This window comes from Sminthopsis crassicaudata, chromosome 4, assembly GCF_048593235.1.
Source record: "Sminthopsis crassicaudata isolate SCR6 chromosome 4, ASM4859323v1, whole genome shotgun sequence".
In the NCBI taxonomy this organism is placed as follows: Eukaryota; Metazoa; Chordata; class Mammalia; order Dasyuromorphia; family Dasyuridae; genus Sminthopsis; species Sminthopsis crassicaudata.
Genome location: NC_133620.1, coordinates 27,588,311 through 27,615,695, shown reverse-complemented (window position 1 = coordinate 27,615,695; position 27,385 = coordinate 27,588,311). Strand labels below are relative to the sequence as shown.

The window sequence follows — 27,385 nt, the reverse complement described above, 5'->3', positions numbered from 1 at the left end:
GGACCCCTGCCCTAGATAATGGAGCTGCAATTGTTTAACCTGGGAAAGAGAAGGCTTGGGACCTTCTTGAACAGTTGCTTTGCTTCTCTAGAAGAGATTTTTCTTTTTGGGTAACTTTGCATTTTTTTAGTCCCATTCAAGTTTCCATTCTCTCTCCCCTCTCCGGACCCCCCTAGAAAGCAAGCTTCTTGAATTCAGATTGTTTTTTTCTTTTTGAAGGCCCAGTCTCTTGGGCTTGGCCCAAGTAGGCTCTTAATAAATGCATGTTGAGCTGAGACTTGATGGCCGAGTTTTGAGATTAGCCGTTTTTTGGCTAGAAGGATTTGAAGAATTAGTGGGTCAATAGGTGGGTGGGCGGAGTCACAGACAGATTTTAACCTAGTTGCTCTCAAGCATCCAGGAGAGTTGGGGGCTCCCCGTCATGAAAGATGTCCAAACTGATGCTTCCTATATAGAGTACTTTGGCCAGATGCTTGGGTCCCCTTCCAGCTTTGGGCTCTTGGGAATCTCCCTGAAGGTCCATTGAGGCCAACCATATCACTTTATGATGATGAAGTCAGAGAAAGAATTAGGATGGCTAGGATCACTTCAACATGGAGCATGCTGGTGCTCTGCCCCATGCTGCCAACTGCCTCCTAGAGAAGGCCTCACGTTACTCCTAGTCTGGCAGAACAGGTTTGGAGTTTGGCCCAGGCCTGAGACTACCTCTAAGAGGACTGGTTTCCAGGCCCTCTGTGTACCCTCCTCCCTCTGTGCCCCCAGCCCTGGCTCCTGGCCCACACTTCCTTGGCCTCTCATTGGCTGTGCCTACAGGTGAGTCTTCTCTGTTCATTATTGGTCCCCAAAAGGATTTTCAGCCCCTCCTCTGGCTTGGAACATCTGGTGAGTTGCCTATGTATTGACCCTAGGGGGAGAGATAACAAAGAACTCATCACTGACCCGTGGCCAGATTTTGTGACAGGATATAAAAGACAAAGGTTGCACCGTATTCTAGAGTGTCCTGGCTCAGCACACTCCTGGGAGAAAGCTTCACTCATTACTATGGGTGTTGGCTTGGGATCAGCCTGGCTCCTGGGAGACCTCACCAGCATCCTCCAGACCTCCGTCCTGCTGGGTCTGGTCCTACTGCTGCTGAAGGGAGGCCAGTTGTTCTGGCACAAACAGAGGCTGCTTCGAACCTTCCAGAGCTTCCCAGGCCCTCCTGCCCACTGGTTCTATGGGCATCACCTGGAGGTAAGCAAAGCCCAGAAGGAAGTGTGGGGGCAGTGGGTGTTGAGGAAAGTTAAGAAACTGAGGCTCAAGGGGATAAAATAACTTGTTCATGGTCATATAGTTGGCAAGTGGAAGGAACATGGACTCAAGGCCAGGTCTACTTGACTTGGGTGGGGGGAAAACCTTTCTCCCACTACAGCACAGTGAGGTTCCCCTGAGACTCCTGGTTTGGATTCTGGGTTTCTGGGATCTGTTGCCAGGAATGAGGATCAGCTACACTAAGCTGTACAGAACACATGAATCTTGTAGTTTTGATGCTAAAGACTGAAACCACTGGAACAGAGTCAAAGACACTCCAACCTCCCTTTTACCTACAATGGACAGCAAGTTGTTGATCTCGAGGAACTGAATTAGGTACTTAATTAACTCTGTGACCTGTAGCTTGAATGCTTGAGGATTAGGGCTAAACTCAATTTAGTCAGTGAATAACATTTATTAAGTGTTTGCTGTATGCCAGACACTCTGCTAAATTCTGGCAATACAGATACAAAAAAGTCAATGTTTGTCCCCAAGGAGGTTTAAAGTCTAATGGGAGAGAGGGGAAGAGACAACATACAAAAGGAAGTTAAAAAGGGGATGAGGAGAAGTAAAAAAGAGTGTAACTGGTGTGAAAATGAAGTTCTGGCTATCCTGGCTATCCTTGAATAGAGCTTTGGGAGCAGTTCTACCATCCACAGTCCATTCAGAGGGGTCCTAGGAGTAAAAAAAAAACACACTAAAAATAAAACCCTCACTATGTACATGCCTAGTCTCTATATGTATGTCTCTCTGAGTTTTACGTTGACATCTCTTGCATGAGGTGAGTGGTGGTTTCACCTTCTTCAATAGTTTGTCATTTCACTGATAAGTGTCCCAAAGTCTTTCAAAATTGCTTAAAGAGACCTGCCTTTGCCACATGTGTAACTTTGGCCAAAATCACTTAAGCCTCAGTTTCCTTCTCTGTAAAATAGGGATAATAGCATTCCTATTACCTGAGGAAAAACTCTTCATAAATCTTAGAATACCATGAAAATAAGACTGTTTGCTATTTTCTTTTTGGAAAAAACAAATTTTATTTATTTTGTTAAATACTTTGCAAATTTTTAGCAATCATTTTTCAAACTTGTGAGTTCCAAAATATTTCCCTACCTCCCACTCCTGCCTTCTCCTTGAGAGGACAAACACTGATTTTGATTATACATGTGAGGATATGCAAAACATTTCTATATTATCCATAATGCAAAAGAAAACAGAATAAATAAAGTTTAAAGGTCTGCTTCACTCTGCATTTAGAGCTCACCCAGTTCTCTTTCCAGAGGTGGATAACAATTTTTCATCATAGTTATTTTGGAATTGTTTGAATCATTGTCTCAATCAGAGTAGCTGCGACTTTCACAGTTGATCATTTTTATAATATTGTTACCATGTACCGTGTTCTGCTGGTTCTGCTCACTTTACTTAGTATCAGTTCATATTATGTCTCCCCAGGTTTTTCTGAAACCATTCTGCTCATCATTTCTTATAGCACAATAGTCTTCCATCACAATCATCTCCTATTTTCCCTCAATTTACAATTCTTTGCTACTACAAAAACATCTGCTATAATCATTTCTGTACATATAGATCCTTTCCCTTTTCCTTTGATCTTTTGGGAAACAGATTAGCAAGAGTATTGCTGGGTCAAAGAACATACACAATTTTACAGCCCTTTGGGTTTAGTTACAAATTGTTCTCTAGAATGGTTGGACTAATTCACAACTACATTAACAATGCATTAGTGCATCAATTTTTTTTTTTTTTCTGTATCAGCTCCAGCATTTGTGATTTCCTTTTCTGTTGTGTTAGGCAAACTATGAGGGTACATTTCAGATGTTTTAATTTGCATTTCTTTAAGCAATAGCTATTTAGAGCATTTTTTCATGTGAATATTAATATAATAGCATGGGTCTTCTAAAAACTTTGTATTCGTGTCCTTTGACCATTTATCAACTGGGAAATGGCTCTTTTAAAAAAATAAATTTGATTCAATTGCTTACAATTGAATTATAATTAGATCTTTATCAGAGAAACTTGTTGCAATTATCTCCCCCCATCATGTTCTAGTTTTTCTTCTAATTTTGCCTACATTTGTTTTGTGTTTGCAAAACCTTTTTAATTTTATGTAATTTAAATGATTTCTTTTACTTCATGTAATCTACTCTATCTCTTGTTTGGTCATAAATGTTTTACTTCTCCATAGATCTGACAGGTATATTTCCGTAGGTTTACTTATTTTCTTATATAATCTTTTAATGTCGAAATCATTTATGGTATATGGTGTAAAGTGGTGAATTATACCTAACTTCTGCCAAATTGATATTCCATTTTCCCAGGAATTTTTGACAAATGTTGAGTTATTACCCCCAAAACTTTGATCTTTAAGTTTATCAAACTATAGATTACCATGATCATTTACTGCTATGTATTCTGTGCTTAACCATTCTGTGGACCACAACTCTAATTTTTAGTCACTACTAAGAGTTTATTTTGAAGATTACTGCTTTATAATAAAGGTTTTCATCTGTAACCATAGGTCATCTTTCTTAACTTTTTTTCCCATTGACTCTTGATTTACTTGTTCTTCCAGATGAACTTTGTTACTATTTTCTCTAGAGCTATAAAATAATTTCTTGGTAGTTTGACTAGTATGACATTGAATAAGTAAGTTAACAGGTAGAATAGTTATTTTTTTTATATTGACTTGGCCTATCTGATTGTTTAAGTCTGTATTTATGTGAATTTTTTTTGTCATTTTATTCACATAATTCCTTGGTGTTTCTTGACAGTTAGACTTTCAAGTATTTCATATTGTTAACAATTATTTTAAATGGAATTTCTTTTTCTTTTGCTGGATTTTATGTAGTGTAGAGAAATGCTGATGATTTATGTTGGTTTTAAATAAATCCATATAATATATCCTGCAAGTTTCCTGAAGTTGTTAATTACTTCAATATTTCTTTAAGTATACCATCATATCATCTATGAGGAGTGCTAATTTTGTTTACTTATAGCCTCATCTTTATTTCTTGAATTTCCTTTTCTTGTCTTATTATTGAAGTTAGCACTTGTAGCACAATATTGAATGATTATAGTAGTGTTAATGGGCATTCTTGTTTCACTCCTGGTCTTATAGGAAAGACTTTAAGTTTACTTCCTTTGCACACAATGCTTGCTCTTGTTTTTAGAGAGATAGTACTTATCATTTTTATGAAAGTTTCATTTATTCTTATGCTTTCTAGTGTTTTTAGTAGGAATGGGTGTTGTACTTTGACAAAGATCTTTTCTTCATGTTTTGTTATAATCAGATTTTTAAAATTATAGCTTTTTATTGACAGAACATATGCATGGGTAATTTTTCAGCATTGACAATTGCAAAACCTTTTGTTTAAAATTTTCCTCTCCTTCCTCCCATCCCCTCCCCCAGATGTTAAATAAGTTAAAGTATATGTTAAATACTATATTTATCTATCTATCTATCTACCTATCTATCTATATCCATACAGTTATTTTGCTGCACAAAAAGAATTGGATTTTGAAATAATGTACAAATCCAAATCATTATGGATCAGAGAAATGCAAATTAAGACAACTCTGAGATACCACTACACACCTGTCAGATTGGCTATGATGACAGGAACAAATAATGATGAATGTTGGAGGGGATATGGGAAAACTGGGACACTGATACATTGTTGGTGAAGTTGTGAAAGAATCCAACCATTCTGGAGAGCAATCTGGAACTATGCCCAAAAAGTTATCAAACTGTGCATACCTTTTGATCCAGCAGTGTTACTACTGGGATTATATCCTAAGGAAATACTAAAGAAGGGAAATGGACCTGTATGTGCTAAAATGTTTGTGGCAGCTCTTTTTGTAGTGGCTAGAAACTGGAAGATGAATGGATGCCCATCAATTGGAGAATGGTTGGGTAAATTATGGTATATGAAGGTTATGGAATATTATTATTCTGTAAGAAATGACCAGCAGGATGAATACAGAGAGGCCTGGAGAGACTTACATGAATTGATGCTGAGTGAAACAAGCAGAATCAGGAGATCGTTATACACTTCAACAACAATACTGTATGAGGATGTATTCTGATGGAAGTGGATATCTTCAACATAGAGAAGATCTAATCCAGTTCCAATTGATCAATGATGGACAGAATCAGCTACACCCAGAGAAGGAACACTGGGAAATGAGTAAACTGTTTGCATTTTTTGTTTTTCTTCCCAGGTTATTTTTACCTTCTGAATCCAATTCTTCCTTTGCAGCAACAACAACAACAACAACAAAATTCAGTTCTGCACATATATGTTGTATCTAGGATATACTATAACATATTTAATATGTATGGGAATGCCTGCCATCTAGGGGAGGGGGTGGAGGGAAGGAGGGGAGAATTCAGAACAGAAGGGAGTACAAGGGATAATGTTGTAAAAAATTACCTATGCATATGTACTGTCAAAAATGTTATAATTATAAAATTAATAAAAAGAAAAAAAGAAAGAGAGGGAAAAGTTGGAAAAAAAGAAATAAAGAGAAATAAAAGAGTTAAAAAAAGAATAATTTTATAGACAAAAAGAAAAGCATCCAAAAAACAGAAGGCAATATCATAAATAGAGAAAACAATAATATTGTTTACAAAGTCAGATGTATCATAGATGTGGAGAGCAAAGTGTTTGGTTAGAAATTGCGAATGTGTGGCTAGCAGCCTTTCTTCCCACTTTATCATAAGGAAATTCTCATTAATTTAGTCGACCTTCAAGAAAAACTAAATATTCATAGATAAGAGATTTCTTCTAATTGCCAAAGATTTCTAGTAGTATAGAACTAAGATATTTCTTTAAATAAAATTGATTTCTAGGAATCATGAACCTTTAAACTTTACCCAGAAAGGAAGACCAAACTTCTGAACCTATGAACCCATGATGTTAATTCAAAGACAAAGAAACATGACTTAGTTATCCAAAATGTCAGCAGTGATACAGAAGAAAATTAGTTACAAAATAGAATTAATTTGATGTCCTCCATTATATATATACACACACATATACATATATGTGTGTGTGTGTCTCTATGTGTGTGTGTGTGTATATATTTTTTTAACCAATTTAGATGTGAGGGAGGTTCAAGCATTGCCTCTCACCAACCCCCCCTGCCATTTTCTCCTTTAATGTAAACATTTTTCATTGTCCACTTCTTATGTGAAATAATTTTCCTTCCTCTTCCTCTTCCTTTATCCTTCTCCCAGGATATTCCTATTTTTTCACAATGCCTCAACATAATTGGCTCACTCCAGTACCCTCCTTTTATGTAAAAACCTTCTAATTACTCTGATAATGACAAAATTCTTGGAACATAATTATCACCTTCCCTTACATTTCTGTAGCCACAATTTAGCTTTTTTGAGTTCATTAATTTTTCTTCCATCTTAGCTTTTTATGCTTCTCTTGAGTCTTGTATTTAAAAGTGAGATTTTCTATTCATTTATCTTTTTTTTTTTTTCATCAGGAATATTTGAAAGTTCTCTATTTCATTAAATATCCATTTTCTCTTTGACAATTGCACTCAGTTTTTCTGGGTAAATTATTCAGATTCCAAATAACTGAGCCCTCTTTTTGGCATCTAACAAGAACACCTTTGCTTTTGCCCCTAGGGCTCTGAACATTCAAAGGTTTCTGGATGGTATTCAATCTCTGATCTTCAGCAGGAAGCATATATTTTCCTTTCTTGTTACTCTGAATTCTAAGAATGAAAGTCCCAGGTTTTACCTATATTTTCTATCTCCCCCAGGAGTGTTATAGGGTACTCCATACAGTAGGGATGTAATTAAGGTAGTTGAGTTAAATTAGACTTTTTTAAATTTAAATTTTCAGTTCCAAATATTCTCTTTCCCATTGAGAAAGCAAGAAATATGATATTTGCAGAGGACCAGTATGATAGATCCATATACAGGAAGTGTCCAGTTCAGATATTACTTGAGACCTGCTCTAACGGCTACTCACAGTTCAAAGCATTGGCTCACTGTCTTCTTCCCTGACAGTGATGAAAGACATGGTTGAAATAAATTTAAGGTATCTTGGTGGATGATGCATCTAATTGGAACAAGGCATCACAAAGTGTGCAATTTATGACTTTGTTAGATAAGTAGTTCATTACTGCTAATTGCTCCAATTTGTGACTCTGTTAGATAAGCAGATTATTGCCACTAGTTACTATTTAATGATAATGTCACTCTAGAATGTCAGAAATGATGTACACCTGTAACCTTGGAAATATACTAAGTAGCTTGAAAAAATTGTGTGTTCTTGCATATTAGTTTAGAGAGTATATAAACTCTGGCTCTCAGATTAATAAGCGGAGCTGCCTGAATGGTTTCTTCCTGGCTTGTATATTTTCCTTTTCCTTTTCACACTCATTCTATTCATTAGAGTTGTTCTTTCACAGATACCTTTATGCATATGAAGAAAATTAGATTTTCAATATGAATAGAAATGCACCAAGTTGGACATGGTATGTGTTCCAGTCTTAGGGAATGGCTTGAGCAAAAGTGATGGGAAAGGAAAGTGAGCTTGGCTCCAGATGTTGATGGGTCTGAATGTCAAATGAAGTTCTATCTTTATAGGCAATAGAGCTTAAGAGTTTTGACCAGAAAACTGATCTGATCCTATCTTTGTATATAGAACAAAATTCTGGGACCTGGTGGTGGCTGGGTTGAGAAGAGAGGCAAGAATACTCTCAGGAGGCTAGGGCAGGAAATTGCTAGCAAGAGGGCATCCTAGAGTGGTGGCTGCTGCAGAGAAGGGGATGGAGGAGGGACATCAAAGGTGTGTAAGAGAAGAACTGATCTTCATATTTTCCCAGATTTCCTTTTCTTTGCCTAAATTCTTCCATATTTAATTGGCAGCCTTAGGATCCCAAAGCTCTGAGCTGACAAAGCAATCAGAACAGCTGCAGAAAGCTGATATCTCATTGGCTTGTTATGTCTCCAACTAGAGGTCACTCAACAATATTTATTAATCATCTTCTTTGTGCCAGGCCCTATGCTTGACTGTACATATATCAAATAAAAAATAAAACTCTTATTCCTTAGTGAGTTTCCATTCTAACAGAAGAGTCAGCTTCTTTATGTCTATCTATATATGAGAAACTGAGGGGTGGAGAAGGGAAAAGGGAAGTCAGGAAGGTAATCATATAGAAAGTCATGCTTGCCCTGAGTCTGGAAGGAATACATAGATCTTTTTGTTTTTAAAAATCAAGTAATATTTTATTTTTTCAAGTAAATGCAAAGATGATGCTAAGTGAAGTGAGCAGAACCATAGATCATTGTACACGGCAACAGCAAGATTAAGTCATGATCAATTCTGATGGACCTGGTTTTCTTCAACAATGAGAGAATCCAAATCAGTTCCAATGGTTCAGTCATGAAGAGAGCTATCTACACCCAGAGAGAGGCCTGTGGGAACTAAATGTGGATCACAACACAGTATTTTCATCCGTTTTTTTCTGAGACTATTGGGTTTAGGTGACTTTCCCAGAGTCAGGCAGCCAGGGAGTGTTAAGTGTCTGATGCCAGATTTGAACTCAAGTCCTCCTGACTTCAGGGCTGGTGCTCTATCCACTATACCAACTAGCTGTTCTATTTTCATCCTTTTTGTTGTTTGTTTGTATTTTGTTTTCTTTCTCTTTTTTTCCTTGTTGATCTGATTTTTCTTGTGCAGCATGATAATTGTGGAAATATGTATTGAAAAATTGCACATGTTTAACATATATTGGATTACTTGCTATCTGGGGGAAAGGATGGGGGAAGGGAGGGAGAAAAAAATTTGGAACACAAGGTTTTGCAAGATTGAATGTAGAAAATTGTTCATGCTTATGTTCTGAAACTAAAAAGCTTTAATTAAAAAAAGAAATGTAAAAACAAATGAGTAGAATTGTCAACTAAGAACAAAGGAAAAACAGACAAGTAGAGGAAAAATAACCCTAGTTTTCCTTCCAAGTGGAAAGGAGTAAGCCAATGTTTATTATCTCCTAATATTTACACGTTAAGACTATATGTCTGACACTGTGCTAAGTGCCAGGGATACAAAAAGAGACAAGACAGTCTCTGCCTTCAAAGAGTTTCCAGTTTGATGGAGGAAGACCATGTGTAACCAACTCTATACAAATTATAGACAGGATCAATCAAAAGAATCTCAGTCTCAGTTTTCTTATCTATAAAACAGGGTAATACTAAGAATCTACATCCCAGAGATCTGAGAATCAATTGAGATTATGCTAGCTACCCATTCCACCCCTACTATACCATCAAAGATGCTCTTGGCTTAATATTCCTACTCCTAGTTCTCCTCACCCTAGCCCTATTCTCCCCAGACTCACTAGGAGACCCAGATAACGTTTCACCAGCTAACCCCCTAAACACACTCCCCATATTAAACCAGAATGGTACTTCCTACTTGCATCTGCCATTCTATGCTCTATCCCTAATTTATTATTATTGTTATTATATTACTCTATATATTAATTTGTCAATTCAATCAGCAACTTGATTGATCAATCCTGGAGATCCTGACTTCTGATTATGTACAAGACTCAGTACTAGGGGCTAAGCCAGAAGCAGAGGGCACAGAGAACCAGGAGGACTGGGATCTCCCCTGATTGCTCTCATAGCAATTGAGGGCTGAAATCTGCTGAAATCACAAGTCCCACAGATTGCCTCATTCACTGGACACATTGGAGCCTCTTCCTTTACCTATGGCTGTTTCTTTTATAGTTTCAGAAGAAAGGAGAATTAAAGCTGATGGTGTCCTGGGCACAGAAATTCCCTTGTGCCTTTCCCCGATGGTTCACTGGGTTTATGGCCAATCTTCAAATCTATGACCCTGACTACATGAAAGTTGTTCTGGGAAGATCAGGTGAGAGGAGCACCCCTACATGTCCTTTTCTCATTTCCTTCTCCCTCAGGACACTTCAAAAATTCCATCTCAATTCTTTGACAGTTGCCCTGTCCTTATCCACTCCCATATTTTCTCCTCAATCCCCACCACCCCATCCCCTCCCATTTTCTTTCCCTACAGCCTCACAGGTAATTGCTCCAAGGTATATCTTCATCTGCCTCTGGGGAGTATCTCCAAATGAAGGGGAGTTTGGGAGGGCTGCCTTTCCTATCATCTGTACCCCCTTTTCTGTGTTTCAGATCCAAAAGCTACTTTCATCTACAAACTCTTGATCCCCTGGATTGGTATGTTCAAGCCCCCAAATTTTTGGGGACCTTGTTTACTATTTGTGCTCTGTCAAGTTCTTGTTTTTCCCTATACAAGTTCCACCCACATGCCACCATCTTGTTCTGGCCTTGCATTAACTTTTGCTACACTGTAGGCCCATTCTCCTAACCAGTCTCCCTACCTGCTGCCTGTTCTCTCTCCAATCCTGCCTCCCCTTGCTCAGAAGCCTTCATCAGTTTTCCGCCGATCATGTGGGAAAATGCAGTGAGATCATATCTGTAAAGCTCTTAGTACAGTGCCTGACACCTGGTAGGTATTTGACTAATGCTTGTTTCCTTCTTCCTCCTCTCCTCGCCTTAAAGTCCACAGTACATAGACCTCCCATAAAACCCAGTCACAACATCCTTTCTAGCCTCATAAACTTCCCCCTTTCCCCTCACATACATTGCTACATCAGCCAAATGACACCTTTCATTAAACCTTAGACACAACCTGGGATTTCTATTTAAAGCACTTTTATCCATCCCTTTTCTTGAAACACCCTTGCTTCTCTGCCTGTCTCCCTTCCACAATCCCATGTTTATGTTTGTAAAAATGTACAAGGCACAATTCTTTTATTTATTGATTCATTTATTCTACAAATATTGCATGCACTTCCATTGTGTTCAATTTTGGGGTGTGTATGTGTGTGTGTGTGTGTGTGTGTGTGTGTGTGTGTGTGTGTGTGTTTTAAAGAGGGGATATAGACATGTTCATGGTCTCTGTTACAAGAGAGAAATCACAGTTTCTTAGAAAAGGTATGGTCTGTACCCATGATGCATGTCAAGCAGGATGTAAGAAGAGCTGAAGGAGAGTATTTGGGGGGTACAGAGGAGGGAAGAACGCCTGCCAGGTAAGAAGAATTACTTCTGGGGGGAAGGTAACATGATACCTGGCCCTTGAAGGGTAGGATTTTAATGGAGAAGGGAGGAAGGCATACAAAGAGTAAAGAATAATGTCAGTGATGGGTCAGTGGTAGGAATGTGTTCAAATTTCTCCTTGGAGAGTCCTCCCATGCATTCTCTCTTCTCAGATCATGGGCCACCTGGACCCTTGAGGCTCTCACTGTGCCTCACCTTTGACCCTTTATCTGTATTTCCTGGGCTCAGGGAGAGGGCTCCTGATCTTGAATGGGCCAACCTGGTTCCAGCACCGGCGGCTGCTGACGCCTGCCTTCCATTATGACATCCTGAAGTCTTATGTGGTACTAATGGCTGAGTCTGTCCAAGTGATGCTGGTGAGTCTCCCGTAAGGGTGCCCACATGCACAGGTGGACGTATAGACCCTCATGGGACAATGCACACTGACACATTTACATCAACCCACAATGCCCTTTCCTTCATAAAATCCCAGAGCTAGAAGGGACTTGGGAAGCTGGCTAGTCCACGCCTTATACCTAGAGATGAAGCCCTACTACAATATCCAACAAGAGGCTGCCCAGTCTCTACTTGCAGACTTCCAGGGAGGGGGTGTTTGTTAGTTTAACCCTTTGGGGAAGTCATGGTACCCCCTGTCTAACATACATTGTGGCAGGGGAGCAGGGTTTTGGAGGAGGCCATCCACTCTCCCTTCTTCCTCCAATGATGTTTCTCATGGTTTCTTGAGCTTCTTTGGACTTCATGGTACTGATTGTTCTTTGCCTAACTCCAGTCCAGAAGGAGGAGGATGGGAGCCAGAAAGGCAAATGGCAGCCAGTGTCCAAAGACTCAGTCAGAGATATTGACTCAGGGGAAGGTACTCTGTGTGAGCCCTGAGCCGAAGAAGGGTAATGGAATTCAGTCATGGCAACTAGGTGAGAGAGTGGAAATGGTTGCTAAGGCAAATAAGAGGTCCACACCATTTCCTAAAGGGGTATTTTATGTCCAAGGAAGGACTGTGGGAGCTGATGTAGATGGTAGGAAGCAAGAAGTACCATTGGGACTGTGGAAATGGTGATGGAGAGAAACAGGGGACAGTATCGACTGTGAGCATTGTGAAGTGAGAGCAGTGCATTTAAGCATGAAAGCTGAATGGGGAATGGAGCCTGACAAATGTATGCAGGCCTAAGGCTGGACACAGACCAGGTCAGCTGGGGGTAGCCAAGGAAGGAGAGGGATGCTGTAGGCCCTCCTTTCTGCTTCCAAACTAAGGAAGAAGTTAATATTGAATCAAGAAGAACCTGTCGTAATAGCCCAAAGCTGCTTCTCCAGTATAATCATATGGCTTTGGGGGCTTGATTTTCTGAAAATCTGTGGTTCTGACTCTTCAGCTAAGGAGTCTTTGGGAAGCATAGCATCCTGCAATAAATGCCCAATATTGATTGTTATGTAGTCAGGCTCCTAATAATACTTATATTTGAACCAATGAGCCACTTATGAAATTACAAAAGTAAAAACTAGCTAGATTGGGAAACACATAAGGGGGGATCATGAATGATTTGTTTTGAAAGATAAGTTGGGGTTACATTGTGAAAGATTTTAAATGTGAGACAATCCTCCTCCTCTTCTTCCTCCTTCTCCTCCTCCTCCTCCTTCTCTTTCTTCTTCTTCTTCTTGTCAGCATTCCTGACAGCAATAGGGAAGTAGGAGAAAGAGTGGGTTTTTGGGAAAAGATACTGATTTCAGATTTGGACATGTTGAGTTTAAGATACCTGTAAGACATCCAGGTGGAGATGTCTAATGGATGTCTAATGGATAGATGGTTATGTGAGACCAGAACTCAGGAGAGAAGAGGGTGATTAAGAGTTGTGGAGAGACTGAGAGAGATGGGGACTGAGGAAACACCACTGGATCTGACAATATTCTAATTTTCCTAAGGCTGCTACTTTCTGGTCAGTTATCACAGCATCACAAAGTAAATGTCATCTTAGACTCCCCCGTTTATCTAATTCCCCCATATATAATCATTTGTCAACTCCTGTTTTTTTTCTATCTTTGTAATATCTCTATCAACACCTCTATACTATCCTCTCTTTTCTATCATTCTGGCATAGATATTATTCACCTCATGCTTCGACTATTGCAAGGAGAAAAGGGTTGGGTCAAGAGAAGGGTTGTTATTGAAAGGATAGGGGAGACCTGGATAAGTTTGTATGTGGCAGAGAACGAGAAGTTGTAAATCAGGAAGAGCAGGAAGGAAAGAATGAAGGGGAAATTGCTGTGAGAAACAGAAGGGGATAGAATGAGATTAAGGGCTTGGCTCTGACAGAGAGAAAGGCTGCCTTCTCCCTTAAGACTAAAGGAAGCAGAGTATAGGGAAAATAAGAAATAATGCTGGAGGGATTCAAAGAGTGGAACTGAGTAGGAGAGAAAGCTCAAGACTGATAGCAAATGTTGAGGGGAGGTCCTCAACTGAGAAGAAGAAGGAGATGATGTTTCAGGAGGCTTGCAGAGAGAGACAAGGCTTGGTACATCTGCTGGGGGGAACCATTCAGAAGTGACTAGGAAAGAGTAAGAATATTGTCACGTAGCAGGGTGGGCCCGGGTGACATGGGGGAACCTTGTTGGGTAGTGTGTCCCATCAGCACAGTCACCTATACAGAAATCTCTAGCTCTTCAAGACTGAGCAGCATCAAAACACATGTGCATCAGTGCACGTGTGTGTGTGTGTGTGTGTGTGTGTGTGTGTGTGTGTGTGTGAGAGAGAGAGAGAGAGAGAAAGAGACAGAGAGAGAGAGAGAGAGACAGAGAGAGAGAGAGACAGAGAGAGAGAGAGACAGAGAGAGAGAGAGAGAAGAGAGAGAGAGAGAGAGAGAGAGAGAGAGAGAGAGAGAGAGAGAGAGAGAGAGAGAGAGAGAGAGAGAGAGAGAGAGAGAGAGAGAGAGAGAGAGAGAGAGAGAGAGAGAGAGAGAGAGAGAGAGAGAGAGAGAGAGAGAGAGAGAGAGAGAGAGAGAGAGAGAGACTTTAGGTAACTTCTCCCACTCAGTGTAGATTATGAACTGATAAAATCAGTAAATTACTACATAAAACCGCTGGGAGGAAAGTGTCCCTTGAAAATTCACAATTTATTTCAAGTGGCGTACCCTTCCTAAGCATATTCTTTGAGCACTTCTTTCCACAACCTGAAAGACTGGGTCAGTTTTCAGACAGAGGTCTAAAAAAATTAACTTGATGAAAAAGCTATTTACTAAATGAGTCATCTATACAAGACCCAGAGATAGCTCCTCTCTAAGAATTTGTAATCTAGAGGCCAAATTAACAAAACATCTTTGATTCAAAGGAGGTCAGGGAACCCTGCTACCTATTGACAGTTATTCTCAGGGTAGTGTGATAGTGTTCCTTCCTGGATATCTGCAAGTAGACTGAATAACTACAGCCTTGATCTGGTGGCTTGAAGCAGATGCTTCTCCAGCCCTTGCTGGTATCCCCTATTCCAAAGCCCCTCCCAGTTCTGACATCCCCTTTTGTCCCTCCCATCTCTGATAGTCTCTGCTCTAAGGCCACTCTCAGCTTTAACATTTTTTATTTTATTTTTAAATTTTATTATTTTTTATATTTTAATAGTTTTTATTTACCAGATATATGCATGGGTAATTTTACAACATTGACAATTGCCAAACCTTTTGTTCTAATTTTTCCCCTCCTCCCCCTCCCCCAGCAGGTTGACCAATACATGTTAAATATGATAGAGTATAAGTTAAATACAATACATGTATACATGACCAAACAGTTGTTTTGCTGCACAAGAAGAATCAGACTTTGAAATAGTGTACAATTAGCCTGTGAAGGAAATCCAAAATGCAGGCAGACAAAATTAGAGGGATTGGGAATTCCATGTAGTGGTTCATAGTCATCTCCCAGAGTTATTTCACTGGGTGTAGCTGGTTCAATTCATTACTGCTCTATTGGAGCTGATTTGGTTCATCTCATTGTTGAAAATGGCCACATCCATCAGAATTGATCATCATATAATATTGCCATTTTTTATTTTTATAGTTTTTACTTTATTTTTATACCTTTTCCTCTTATCTGAGCTTTGAGGATCTGGGGCTTTGTCTCTGATCAAATACAAAAAATTTAGACAATAGATAATGGGGAACTTAAGGAAGGGGATGATCCCTTTTCCTCTGTGGGGGATGGAGGGTTTTCTAGTAGGGGAGGCTGGGGCAATTGAACTGGGCTTGGAAGGAAGCAAGAGGCTTGGGAAGGTGGGGGGAGTGGAATACATTCCAGGCCTGGTAGATGGTGTCAGAACTGCAGGAGAAGGTGGAAGAGGTGGAGTATGGGATATTCATTTTGCCAGGGATGGAGAACATGGGAAAGGGGATGATTTGCCTGCAGCTGAGGAGCCATTCATGGTGAGAGCTGCCTTCTTCTGCTGCAGAATAAATGGGAAAAGCTCATCAGCCAAGGCTCGAGCCTGGAGGTCTTTGAGCATGTCAGCCTGATGACCCTGGACACCATCATGAAATGTGCCTTTAGCCATGAGAGCAACTGCCAGACGGAGAGGTCAGTGATGGTCGGATTGGCCCCATTCCCCAGGAAGCCCAGGTGCTACTGTGTTGTCTGGTCCCTGTTTTTCCCTTCCTTTAAAGCCCGTCTCTCTCATCACCTCCTACAGGAAGCCCAGCCTGCTGTATTCCCCTTACTGCCAGTGACTAGTGTTGCCCCCTCTCTCCAAGTTGATCTAGGTTCAATTTTCTTTGTTCGGGCTCTCTCCCTAATTTTCCCTGCTCCTCAAGGACAAAGTTGGGTTCATTTTTGTTACCTTTGTGCATATCCCTAGTACCTGCCATGTCATACACAGTGGATAAATGCCTCTAGAATTGAATTTCATCCCTATACAGTCAAGAGGCTGTATGAGACAATGGCTAGAAACTCCTCACAACCTGTAAGATCTGGGATCCAACATGAAATGATCTAGGTTTGACCCCAGCAAATCACCTTATCTCTCAATGCTCCAGACTCTTTTAATTTTAGTCAAGATGCTGATTGACATTGGGAAAGGGACTTTTCACACCAGGAAGTTCCCTATGCCAATGAAATGATAATAGCACTAATGGCTAGCATTCACATGACACTTTGAGGTTTGCAAAGACTTATATGTTACCTGATTTTATCATCCCAGGCCCAGTCTCTGTCCCTGCTCTTCCTGCCACACAAAATGCTCCTTCCCAGTTCTGACTGGTCTGGGCCCTTCACCCACCCAGTGCCATTCTTCCCTACAGGAATTCCGACTACTACATCCAGGCTGTGTGGGAACAGTCAGCCTTGATATTTGCTCGAGTTCGGTTTGCCCTCTATCAGAATGATTTCATCTACTGGTTGACTCCCGAGGGCTACAAGGCTCGCCAGTCTGCTCGCCGGGCCCATGAACACACAGGTACTGGTTGCCCTTGCCTGCTGTCTGAGAGCAAAAGTAATTTGCGCATTGAGGGGTCTCAGAAGGGATAAGACACCAACCAGTGAAGAATTCCCTTTTCCCCATCCCTGGCAGGTCCTCATCTAGCTTCTGCCTGATGGGGATGTCATGGACACTCAGGCTGGCCTACTGCTTCTCATGCTGAAATTGGAATGCCCAGTTCTAAGTTCTAGGCCAGATCTATACCACAGCCCTTCTGATAGTTGGAACCAGGGATTCTATCCTTGCTGAGCCTTCTTTTCTCTGGGATGACTATCTGAAAGCAACTGATCCTCTCATGATCCACTCAACTCTAAATCCCAATCAAGAGGTTCTAGTCTTTTCCACCTTCCCCACTGGGCCTAGTACCAAGTACACCCAGGAAAAGATTTGTGGAAGTTTGGGTAACAGAAATGAGGCTTGGCTCATCTCTCAAAGTATGACCTTTATTTGTCTCAGAAGGAAGGCTCTATTCAAACAGTCCTGTCTACTGGGAAACTGGTTTTGGATGAACTGCAAGAAATTCTTGCTCATAACTAAACCATGGCAATGTGCCAAGTCTGTTAGGGTGTGTAATTGTGTATTTGATTGGGTCTTAACTCTGAGATCCTATCATTCTGACACCACTTGAAAAATACCACTTATCTTACTCATTAACACAATACCTGGTGCTGCTTAATTAAAACTTTTTTTTTTTCATTGATGGATACATACAGGATCCCATAATTGTGTAAGCCACAACTCAAACCCAAAGGTATAAGACACCTGTTTGGTGGGGACTGATTGGTTGGTGCTCTGATTCTGCCTGAGGGCAAGAGTTTGAGAAAACAGATGCTCAATCTTCCAGCTCCCAGATTGAAGAGAGAAGATACTTGCTTCCAGATTCTCTTTGGGGATCTCCACCAATGAGGAGAAACTCATGCAACCAAATCAAGGCCCCAGTTACATTTATACACTCTCATATACACATCTTCATAGACATATAGATACATATTCATACATTCAAACATATTCAACTCATATTCATTAATAAAAAGTAAGTAAGCATTTATTAAATATCTGCTGTGTGCAAAGCACAATGCTAAGTCTTTGGGATATAAAGGAAAGCAAATGCTCTTTGAAATTCAATTCAATATTATTGTTCTGTAAGAAATGACCAACAGGAGAAATACAGAGAGGCTTGGAGAGACTTACATCAACTGATGCTGAGTGAAACGAGCAGAACCAGAAGATCATTATACACTTCAACAATGATACTGTACGAGGATGTATTCTGATGGAAATGGAAGATATCTTCAACATAGAGAAGAGCTAATCCAATTCCAATTGATCAATGATGGACAGAATCAGCTACATCCATAAAAGGAACACTGGGAAATGAATGTAAACTGTTATTTTTACCTTCTGAATCCAATTCTTCCTGTGCAACAAGAAATTCGATTCTACACACATATATTGTATCTAGAATATATTGTAATATATTTAACATGTATAAGACTGCCTGCCATCTGGGGGAGGGGGTTGGGGGAGAAAGGAAAAAATCTGAACAGAAGTAAGTGCAAGGGATAATGTTATAAAAAATTACCCATGCATATGTACTGTCAAAAAAAAGTTATAATTATAAAATAAAATAAAAATTAAATAAAACAAAACAAAACAAAACAAAAAACAAAAAAGAAGCAATAATAAAAAAAAGATTGGATATTGTATGAAATTTAAAAAAAAAAGAAATTCAATTCAAGAGGCATTTATTGAGTGCCTATGATGTACTAAGTACTAGGGGTATGTACAAATATGCAATTATGTTCATACATGATATGTACAGGGGAAATGGGAAATAATTTCAGAAACAAAGTAATTAGATCCTAATCTCAAAGATAGCCTCTCATGAAAAAGTACACATGTACAACATTACTTCTAGAACTCCTCTGGGAGGGGGAGATAAAACCATGAGTTCAGAAGATCATAGTTTGATTTCAAGTTATTGGATCCAACCCTCTCATTTTACAGTTGATGAAACCATGGCAGACATTAGTGGAATAACTTGTTTAGGGCCATACAGCTAGAAAGTATTCCAAGGCAGGATTAGAACCCAATTCTTACTGACTTCAAATTCAGCCCTCTCTTCCCCAAGGAAGCAACACAAGGAGAGCTGTTTGTGTGTGTAACCCAATAATGCATGGGCACAGAGAACTCACAGCTTGACAAGTGAGTTTGTTCCCTGACCCATGAACGTGAACCATTTTCTTACAGATAAGGTGATTAGGAAGAGGAAGGAATACCTCCAAAAGGAAGGAACCTTGGAGGAAATCTTGAAGAAACGACACTTGGATTTCCTGGACATTCTCCTCTGTGCCAGGGTGAGAGTTGGCCAAGGCTTGGAGTTGCCTCTAGGGAGAAAGAAAGCAGTTTCCCATCCTTTCTCCCTTCCTCCTACTTTTTTTTTTTGGTTTTTTGGTGCTTCCTCTTCCTTATGATGACGCCTTGAGAGGCACTGGCACCAGACTAAACCTGGGTGACCTTGTGGGAGTGTCCCTCCTGATTAGAAGTGTTATGCAGTTGATGGGACTGGCTACATAGTGCCTCTTAAATCATCTTCTCATAGCTGTCATCTGCTCTCTTAGAATCTTCCACTCACCACTAGGAATTCCTTCTGGTATCATATTTAATTACAGAGAGGCAAAGCCTCTGAGCTGACTTGGCTAACCCCATGCTTTGATAAAAGGAAATCTCACCTTAATATACTCCCAGTGGTGCTGATTGCAGCCCATCCATGGTTTGGGAAACTCATATATATTTCCTTCTTAGTGAGTTCACCCCAGAGATTGGGGGCTTCCTATAGATTTCTTGAATTTTCGTGAACATCAGTGGAACATTTAGGCCAGTCAATTATTCTCACTCTCCTTTAATTTTTCTTTCTTTTTCTTTTTATCTTATTTAGCTTCAGCTTCTCCCTTGAGTTCCATTCTCATATCCCTAAATGATTTGGGGGCATTTTAAACTGGATTTCCTGTGACAATCTCAAATTCAGCATCTCAAATAGAACTCATAATTTATATTTCTCAAAGTACTCTTCTTTCCTACTTCAATTCAGTAAGCACTTATTAAGTATACCAGGCACTCTAATATACAAAAATAAAAATATCATATTTGAATGTCTAAATGGAGTGCCATCTCCCCCCAGAAAACTTGCCTGAAGCCATCATTAATTTACACTTTTCTGTAGCTTTTAAAATTACTTGTCATTGGAGTTTGGCATTATGGGCACTTGACTTTTATCCCCCAACTGGGCTGGCTGTAGGATTCCTCAGGGTAAAGTCTGGGTCTTCGCTAAGATCTCCTTTAAATTTCACTCCTCTCTTGGCCCAAGTAGTGGGCACATGGCAAACTCTTGATAAAGGCTGGTTGGACCTTGACATTAATGACTTCTCTTCATCCAGAAAGAGAATGGAGACAGCTTATCGGATGAGGAGCTGAGGGCTGAGGTGGACACTTTCATGTTTGAGGGTCACGACACTACTGCCAGCGGCATCTCCTGGCTTTTTTATTCTCTTGCCATGAATCCTGAGCACCAGGAGAAATGCCGGGAGGAGATCAGGGGCATTCTGGGAGATGGAAAGTCCATCACTTGGTGAGTGGCTGTGGGATCAAGGTCTGCTTTTTTTCTCCATCTTTGTGCTTCAGAGAAGCAAATTTTTGGTCCCCAGTTGTCCTTTTTCTGGTCTGAACCTCCTCTTCTTGAGCCCATCTTCAGTCTCTTCATCCCATGATTTCCTTGTACTTTCAGGGAGCACTTGAGCCAGATGCCATATACAACCATGTGCATCAAGGAATCCTTCCGCCTCTATCCTCCAGTACCAACTATCTCCAGGGAGCTCAGCAAGCCCCTTACCTTCCCTGATGGCCGCTCCCTACCTGCAGGTAATATGGCACACCCACTTGTTCATTCTACTAGCTTCAATGTGTCTGGGAAATTGGACTTGAGAACCTTGAGAGAACAGTGGTGAAAACTCTTCAAAAAGTGAATCCTAGGACCTTCCAGGTTCCACAAAGTTCCCCCACTGAGTACTCCTCTATTTAATAGCACCTATATTATGTGCCAGGAGTGTGCTAAGTACTTTACAAATATTATTATGCTTCTTTTACAGCTGAGGAAATTGAGACATAAGGTCACACAATGAGTATCTGGACTCCGATTTGAAGCCAGGTTTTCCTGACTTCAGGCCCAGTACTCCATCTGCTGCTTCACTCCAATGCCACTTATGGCTCTAAGAAAGGGTCCCCATCAAGGGAAGAAGATGGGGAATTATTGGGAGAACCAAAGTGAGGCCTGAAAACCACTGACTTGAGCAAGGTTGGGAATGGTTACCCTGTGTTTTAGGGGAAGTGACTGGGAAAACAAAGGTTTAACAGTGAATGGGTAATCTGATTTCTAAATGGAGGAAAAATTAGGGATTTTTCATGTTAGGATAGGGAGAATGAACAGATGAAATATTCTGAAATCTGAAAAAGAGGTATCCCACTCTCCCCAAGTGTCTGCAATCAAAGGAACAGACACAATAATTAATTAACCAGTATGAGCCCAGGGTGCAGATAAGACATATGAGTTATATCGCTCTTTGGAACTGAATGGATTTCTGTTCAGCATAACCTAGGTCCTCAGTTAAGGGTTTCTTTTTTTTTTTCCTGAGGCTGGGGTTAAGTGACTTGCCCAGGCTCACACAGCTAGGAAGTGTTAAGTGTCTGAGACCAGATTTGAACTTGGGTCCTCCTGAATTCAGGGCTGGTGCTCTATCCACTGCACCACCTAGATGCCCCTTCAGTTAAGGGTTTCTAAGCATCTCATAGAGATAGATGGTCCAGCTTCCCACCATGTAGGGCTAGTTTCAAACAATGCAATACAGTGTTCTTGCAATTCCCACAATTGGATGAAAATTTCACACAAGACAGAAGATGGATTAGATCTGTAACTGAATAGAAAGGGAACTGAATTGGCTCCAGAATTTAGTCACAAGATGGAATCAATGTGGTCAACCTCCTCAATTCCCACCATCCCTTGCTATTTTAATATCCTCTTCCCCCCCCCCCCCCCTTCCCGCTTCCTCCCACCCCCACCTCCCGCAGCCTGGAGAAGGAATATGATCTCTTGTCTTCAGTTGAAGGGCTGTCTCATGGTAGATTGGATTTTTTTAAACTAGCTTTATGTATATATGTATCTCAATATACATATATACATATCTCAATATGTATCTCAATTTGATGTGTGTGTTTTTTGTTTGTTTGGGATTTTTTTTTTTTTTTTTTTTTTTTGGCAAAGCAATTGGGGTTAAGTTAAGTGACTTGTCCAATGGACTTTTTCTTGGTGAGAGGGTGGGATGTTTTAGATATTCGAGTTTAGATCTGACATCAGGAACAACATCCTCCAAATCAAAGAGATCCAAAAGAGGAAGGGGTAGCCTCCAGGTGTATTAATTGAGGTGTTCTAGATTCACAGCTGGTTGGAATCTTATAGAGCACACAATCCAACCTGGTTCCTTGTCTCTTCAGCTCATAGAGTGTGAGGAAATTTGGTACCCTTTTCAGGGTCATTGCCTATCACTGTTGCTTCCCTGACCCACAGATTATCATCCCTGTGTCAATGATAGTAAAAGTCAGTGTTCCTCTAGTCCCATGGATCTTGATCTCTGGAGTTTACTGACCTCCTGCCCAGACAGAGGCAGAGTACAGAGTTTGAGGAAAAGTGACCTTGATCTAGTTATAGACAACCCTTATCCTGAGGATGTCCTGTGTCTCCCCCTATGTTTTCTCCACCAGCAAGGCTGACACTTTCCATCCAAAGAATGTCTCATCTTTCTCAAGATTAGAGAATACATGTCAATGACTGGGCAAATTGCTGATCACGTGTGTGTTTGCACCTTGGAAGGTTGCAGGAATCTTTGCATAGGGCAAGAGGAAACAGACCAAACATGGGAGGAAAGCCAACATTAGCTGAAAAGCCAGGCTGAGTTAATGTTGGAGGGGAGTCTGTGGATCATGGAGATCAGAGGGTAGAGGTGAGCCAGGAAGTCCATTGTAGGCCTGGAAGCCAGCCTAGTAGAGTGAAGACGCCTGGATGAGCAGCTGGAAACTTGGGTTGTAATGTAGCCTCTGCTCCTGACCATTGGGCAGTCAGGTGTCACTGGTGTCACCTTAGGCATGTCACTGCCATTGGGGGCCTTCATTTCTATATCAGTGAATGCAATAAAGTTTTCTTGTGGCACCAAGTCCTACAGTCCCATGGTGTTCTGAGGCTAAGCAGGGATTTCCAGGGGCCTGATCACTTTTCTAATCTTACCCAATCCCCCCAAACCCGATGCCCTGGCTGCCTGTATCCCTGCTTCCCCACTCACAGCCATGACTGGAGATGGCAAGATGCCAGTGGGATCTGGCTAGATCCTAGAAGCTTTTATGACTCAGATACCAACAGGAACTGGAGCCCTCCTGACCAAATAGCCAGGCTCACTGCCTGGCTACTGCCATGAAGCTAGACTTTGTCCTCCCCTGCTTCCAGTCGGGTGGATGGAGGGCCCAGCACCTATGGAACCTAAGTAGAACAGCAGAAAAACTATTGTATGTGGAATCAGGTAAATCTGAGTTTGACTTTTGCTGTAGCCACTTTGTTAAACAAGTTCCTTAACTTTTGCCTCCCTCAGTTTCCTCATCTGTAAAAGGGGGATGCTAATAGGGTTGAAAGGGCTTTAGTAACTTAAATTATCTCTATAGATGCTATTTGTTATTGTTGTTGTTAGGTGTGTCAGTGTCTCAAGTGCTGCTTCTTTTTGACTCTCCAGGAACATCTGTCACTCTTAACATATATGCCCTTCACCACAATCCCAATGTATGGCCGGAACCAGAGGTGTGTCTGACTTCCAATGGGGATGGGTTCAAGGATCTTTTATAATTGATGGGGAGGGAGGGAGGGAGGAGAGGCTGACTGACAGAGGAAACCCTGGGTAAATAAAATGGCGATGAAACTGGGGGCTGTGAGACTTACTGGGTTTTCTGAGGTCTCCTTCCAAATGTGGAGGAAATTTGAGGAATAAAGAAATATGGGGATGAGGAGGATCAGAAAGGGGGTTGGGTGTCTGAGGCTGGACTTGGAGGAGAAAGGAAGGGAGAGGCCATGGCTGGTAACCAAAGGGAATGAAAGACATAATTAATGTAAAGAGAAAGATTGCCAGAGCAATAGGGAGGGAAAGGGATCCTACATCTAGAGCCACAAAGGCCCACTCACCTCATTTTACAGGTGAGGAAACTGAGGTTTAGAAGGTGATATGACCACTGAGCATCAGAGGCAGGAGAGCCATGAATCTGTAGGTGATGGAATCAGCTCCATTTCATGGTTATCGCTGGAATAGCCGTGGAGTAGGAGCACAGAGGGTGGAATATTGGAAGGGGGGTTATCCAGTGAAGAGGACCTGCAGGGCAGAGTGAGGGAACTGAAGGGATTCTAATTTAGGGTGTAGCAGCTAATAAGAGGTTGAAAGAGCCAACCAATATGGAGCAAAGCCAATGTGGAGGTGGGTTGGGGATGGGAATAGGGAGGGAGGGGAAAGGACTGTGGCACCAGAAAGGGGCCAGGTGGCTCAAAGTCCCTATTTAAGAGTAGCCTTAGATTGGAGCTGAGAGGCAGTACTGGAGGCTGTAGTTGGAAAGAAGAATTTCAGACTTCATAATCTTGGTCATGCTGTAGTTCAGAGAAATACAAGGTCTGAGATTAGCATGAATATTGAAAACCTGGAGGATGAAGAGTAAAGGGAGAGGGAAGAGAATGCTTGGGAGCCTGGTGAACAAGTCTGGGTACATCCAGGGGTTGGTAGAGGATGGCACCAAATCAAAGAGAGGGAGGCCCAAGTAGGATCCAAGGATGGCTAAGGTTGTGGTAAGCAGGGCCTGGCGTTGGCAGAGGTGGGAGTGGGGGGGAAATGGCTCTCCTTTCTTCCTCCCACTGATGCTGGCTCTGATTGGCAGGTGTTCGATCCTCTGCGGTTCTCCCCAGATAACTCGGCCTCCCGGCACAGCCATGCCTTCCTTCCCTTTTCTGCTGGTGCCAGGTAGGTGTCTGGGTGACAATCAAACTTCCCATCAGCCCCCTCTCTCACCCTATGGCAGCTGCCTACTTCTTTCCTGTCCAATCCAGCTCCTGGTTGGGTAGACACTACTTAGACAGGGCAGAATGTAGTAGAGACAAGGTGCATAGTATTTGCTCAGACACAAGAGAGATCAGTGGAGACTGGAAATCAGGGAAGGCTTCCTGGAAGAGATGGGCCTTGGAGGGTGGTGGAAAGGAAGCAGATAGAGAAGAGTGACCTGGAGTCTTGGAATCTAGAGAAAGCCCAGTGTGGGTGTTGATGGTAGAGGAAAGTGGGAATGGGAGAAGATAAAGGGAAATTCTGAGCTGGGGTTGGAGGCAGGCTTTAAAAGAGCTTTGCTGAGCCCACATGCTTCTCTTCTCCTTGTCCCATGGTCCTTAGGAACTGCATTGGGCAGCAATTTGTCATGATTGAGATCAAGTTGGCAGTGGCTCTGACCTTGCTCCACTTCCACCTGGCACCTGATGACATTCAGACCCCAGAGATCACCTCTAAACTGGTCCTCAGGTCCTCGAATGGGATTCACCTGAAGCTGAAGAAGTTCTGAGGAGGCCGCCCTGAAGGAGGAAGATGCTGACTTCCTCCCTCCCTTCATTTTGACTCAGCCAGTCAGCCCTGCCCAGGTTCACCTGGGGGGAAGAGAGCTTCATCACATGTGCTACCCCAATCCTTGACCCAATCAGCCAACCAGCCCTGTGCAGACTCAGCTTTGAGGAGGGGGGGGCTTCATCTACTTGTCCTCCACCCACCGTTGACTCTCCCAGTCAGTCTCTGCTGTGGGGAGGATGCTTCATCTATCTGTCATCTGTCTCCTTTCATCTATTTACCCACAAATATTTTTTATGTGTAATAAAAATTCATCACCCAGAGCACAGTTCTAAGGCTTTCTGTGGGGGATGTGTGGCTGTGGACAAAGGGGAAAAGAGAAGAGATTGATTAGGAAAAGAAAAGGGAGACCCTAGACCAAGGAGAATGGAAAGCTGTTGGGCACCTGCGGTGACACTCCAAGGATAGATGGTCCCTTGTCTGATGTTGGCCAATAAGAGTCACTTGGAAACTATCACCGAGACTTTCTCATCTCTTGCCCGTTACCTAATATTGTAGAAGCCATGCTTATGTGGGAAAGTGTTGGGGGTTTTAGAGCCTGGTAAAGCCAGTAGAAGTCAACAATGTAAATCTAAAAGCCCATATCCTAAAGGATGTCTACTTGATCATCCCTTAATGCTAAATTATTATTAATATTATCAATAATGTTGATTATTTCCAATTTATCCTCTCCATAGCTTGCTTGCACAGGGTTGTTTGCATGCTGTTTCCCCTGGGAGCTCCTTGAGGGTGGGAATTGTCTTTCTTTGAATACCCATGCCTTAAAATTTTTCATTGACCAACTTAGTGATGGAGAGCAGGGGGAAAGCACTGGATTTGGAGTGAGAAGAGGAAAGTTCTAATCCTGCCCCTGTTATAACCTGTGCGATCCTGCTCTCTCTAAATCCTTATTCCCACAATCATAAAATGAAGTGCTATGTGGCCTTAATGATCCATTGAAGCTCTGGAGCTGATGAATGGCACCCAGAAAAACTGAAGTGAATGCATATAAACATGCAAGGAACTCAACCTGTTTGAAGTTGAGGGAGATATGTTGGGGAAAGAAAATGCTCAAAGTTGGAGGTCAAATAGCAACTTAAGAATGGGCTTGAATGAGGACAAGTAGTAAGTGCCAGATGTGGAAGGAGACATTCCTAATCAGACCCAGATGTGGTAAAGAAGTTCACTGATTGATTCCAAGCTTGGATGAAGCTCAGGCTGGTGGAGTTTTTTTTTTTTTTTTGAGGGGGACCCAAAATTCAGAAAGAATCTAAGCTAACTGTAAAGTAGCAGAAAAAATTAGCACAGATCAATTTGGAGGTATGGTTCAAGGGGTTATAAAACTGTGCACACCCTTTAATCCAACAATGCTATTACTGTGTAGGTAGCCCAAAGAGATCATTAAGAAAAGGAAAAGGACCCACATATATAAAAACCACATATATCAAAAAGCTGCCTTTTTTGCAGTGGCAAGAAACTGGAAACTGAGGCAATTCCCATCAATTGGGGCATGGTTGATGAAGTTATGGTATCGGAATGTAATGGAATACTATTGTTCTATAAGAAATGATGAACAGATGGATTTGAGAAAATATTTACATGAATGCTTCTGAGTCAAGTGAACAGAACGAGGAGAACATTGCATGCAGTAACAGCAAGATTATGTGATGATCTGATGTGATAGACTTAGCTTTTCTCAGTAAGACAGTTATGTAAGAAAATTCCAAGACTAGTGATGGAAAATGCCATGTACATCCAGATAAAGAACTATGGAGACTGAATGCGGATCAAAGC

The 27,385-nt window shown here is 41.4% G+C and overlaps 2 protein-coding genes across 2 annotated transcripts in view; both read left to right on the top strand.

The window, feature by feature from the left end:
- The window catches only part of LOC141541684 (cytochrome P450 4A11-like), a 72,331-nt gene extending 62,171 nt beyond the window's left edge, over positions 1-10,160 (top strand). Inside the window, exon 13 of the mRNA XM_074266022.1 lies at positions 10,067-10,160. The gene's annotated coding sequence lies outside the window, so the exon portion shown is untranslated. The remainder of the gene's footprint in view (positions 1-10,066) is intronic.
- LOC141541686 (cytochrome P450 4A6-like) lies at positions 994-25,864 on the top strand. The gene is made up of 12 exons (XM_074266023.1): positions 994-1,233; positions 10,067-10,208; positions 10,490-10,534; positions 11,666-11,793; positions 15,858-15,982; positions 16,702-16,856; positions 19,128-19,234; positions 20,315-20,505; positions 20,662-20,795; positions 23,705-23,769; positions 24,885-24,967; positions 25,388-25,864. Exons 1-12 carry the CDS (start codon positions 1,042-1,044, stop codon positions 25,551-25,553), a joined length of 1,533 nt encoding a protein of 510 aa, XP_074122124.1. The 5' UTR covers positions 994-1,041; the 3' UTR covers positions 25,554-25,864.
- The last annotated feature ends 1,521 nt before the right edge of the window (positions 25,865-27,385 follow it).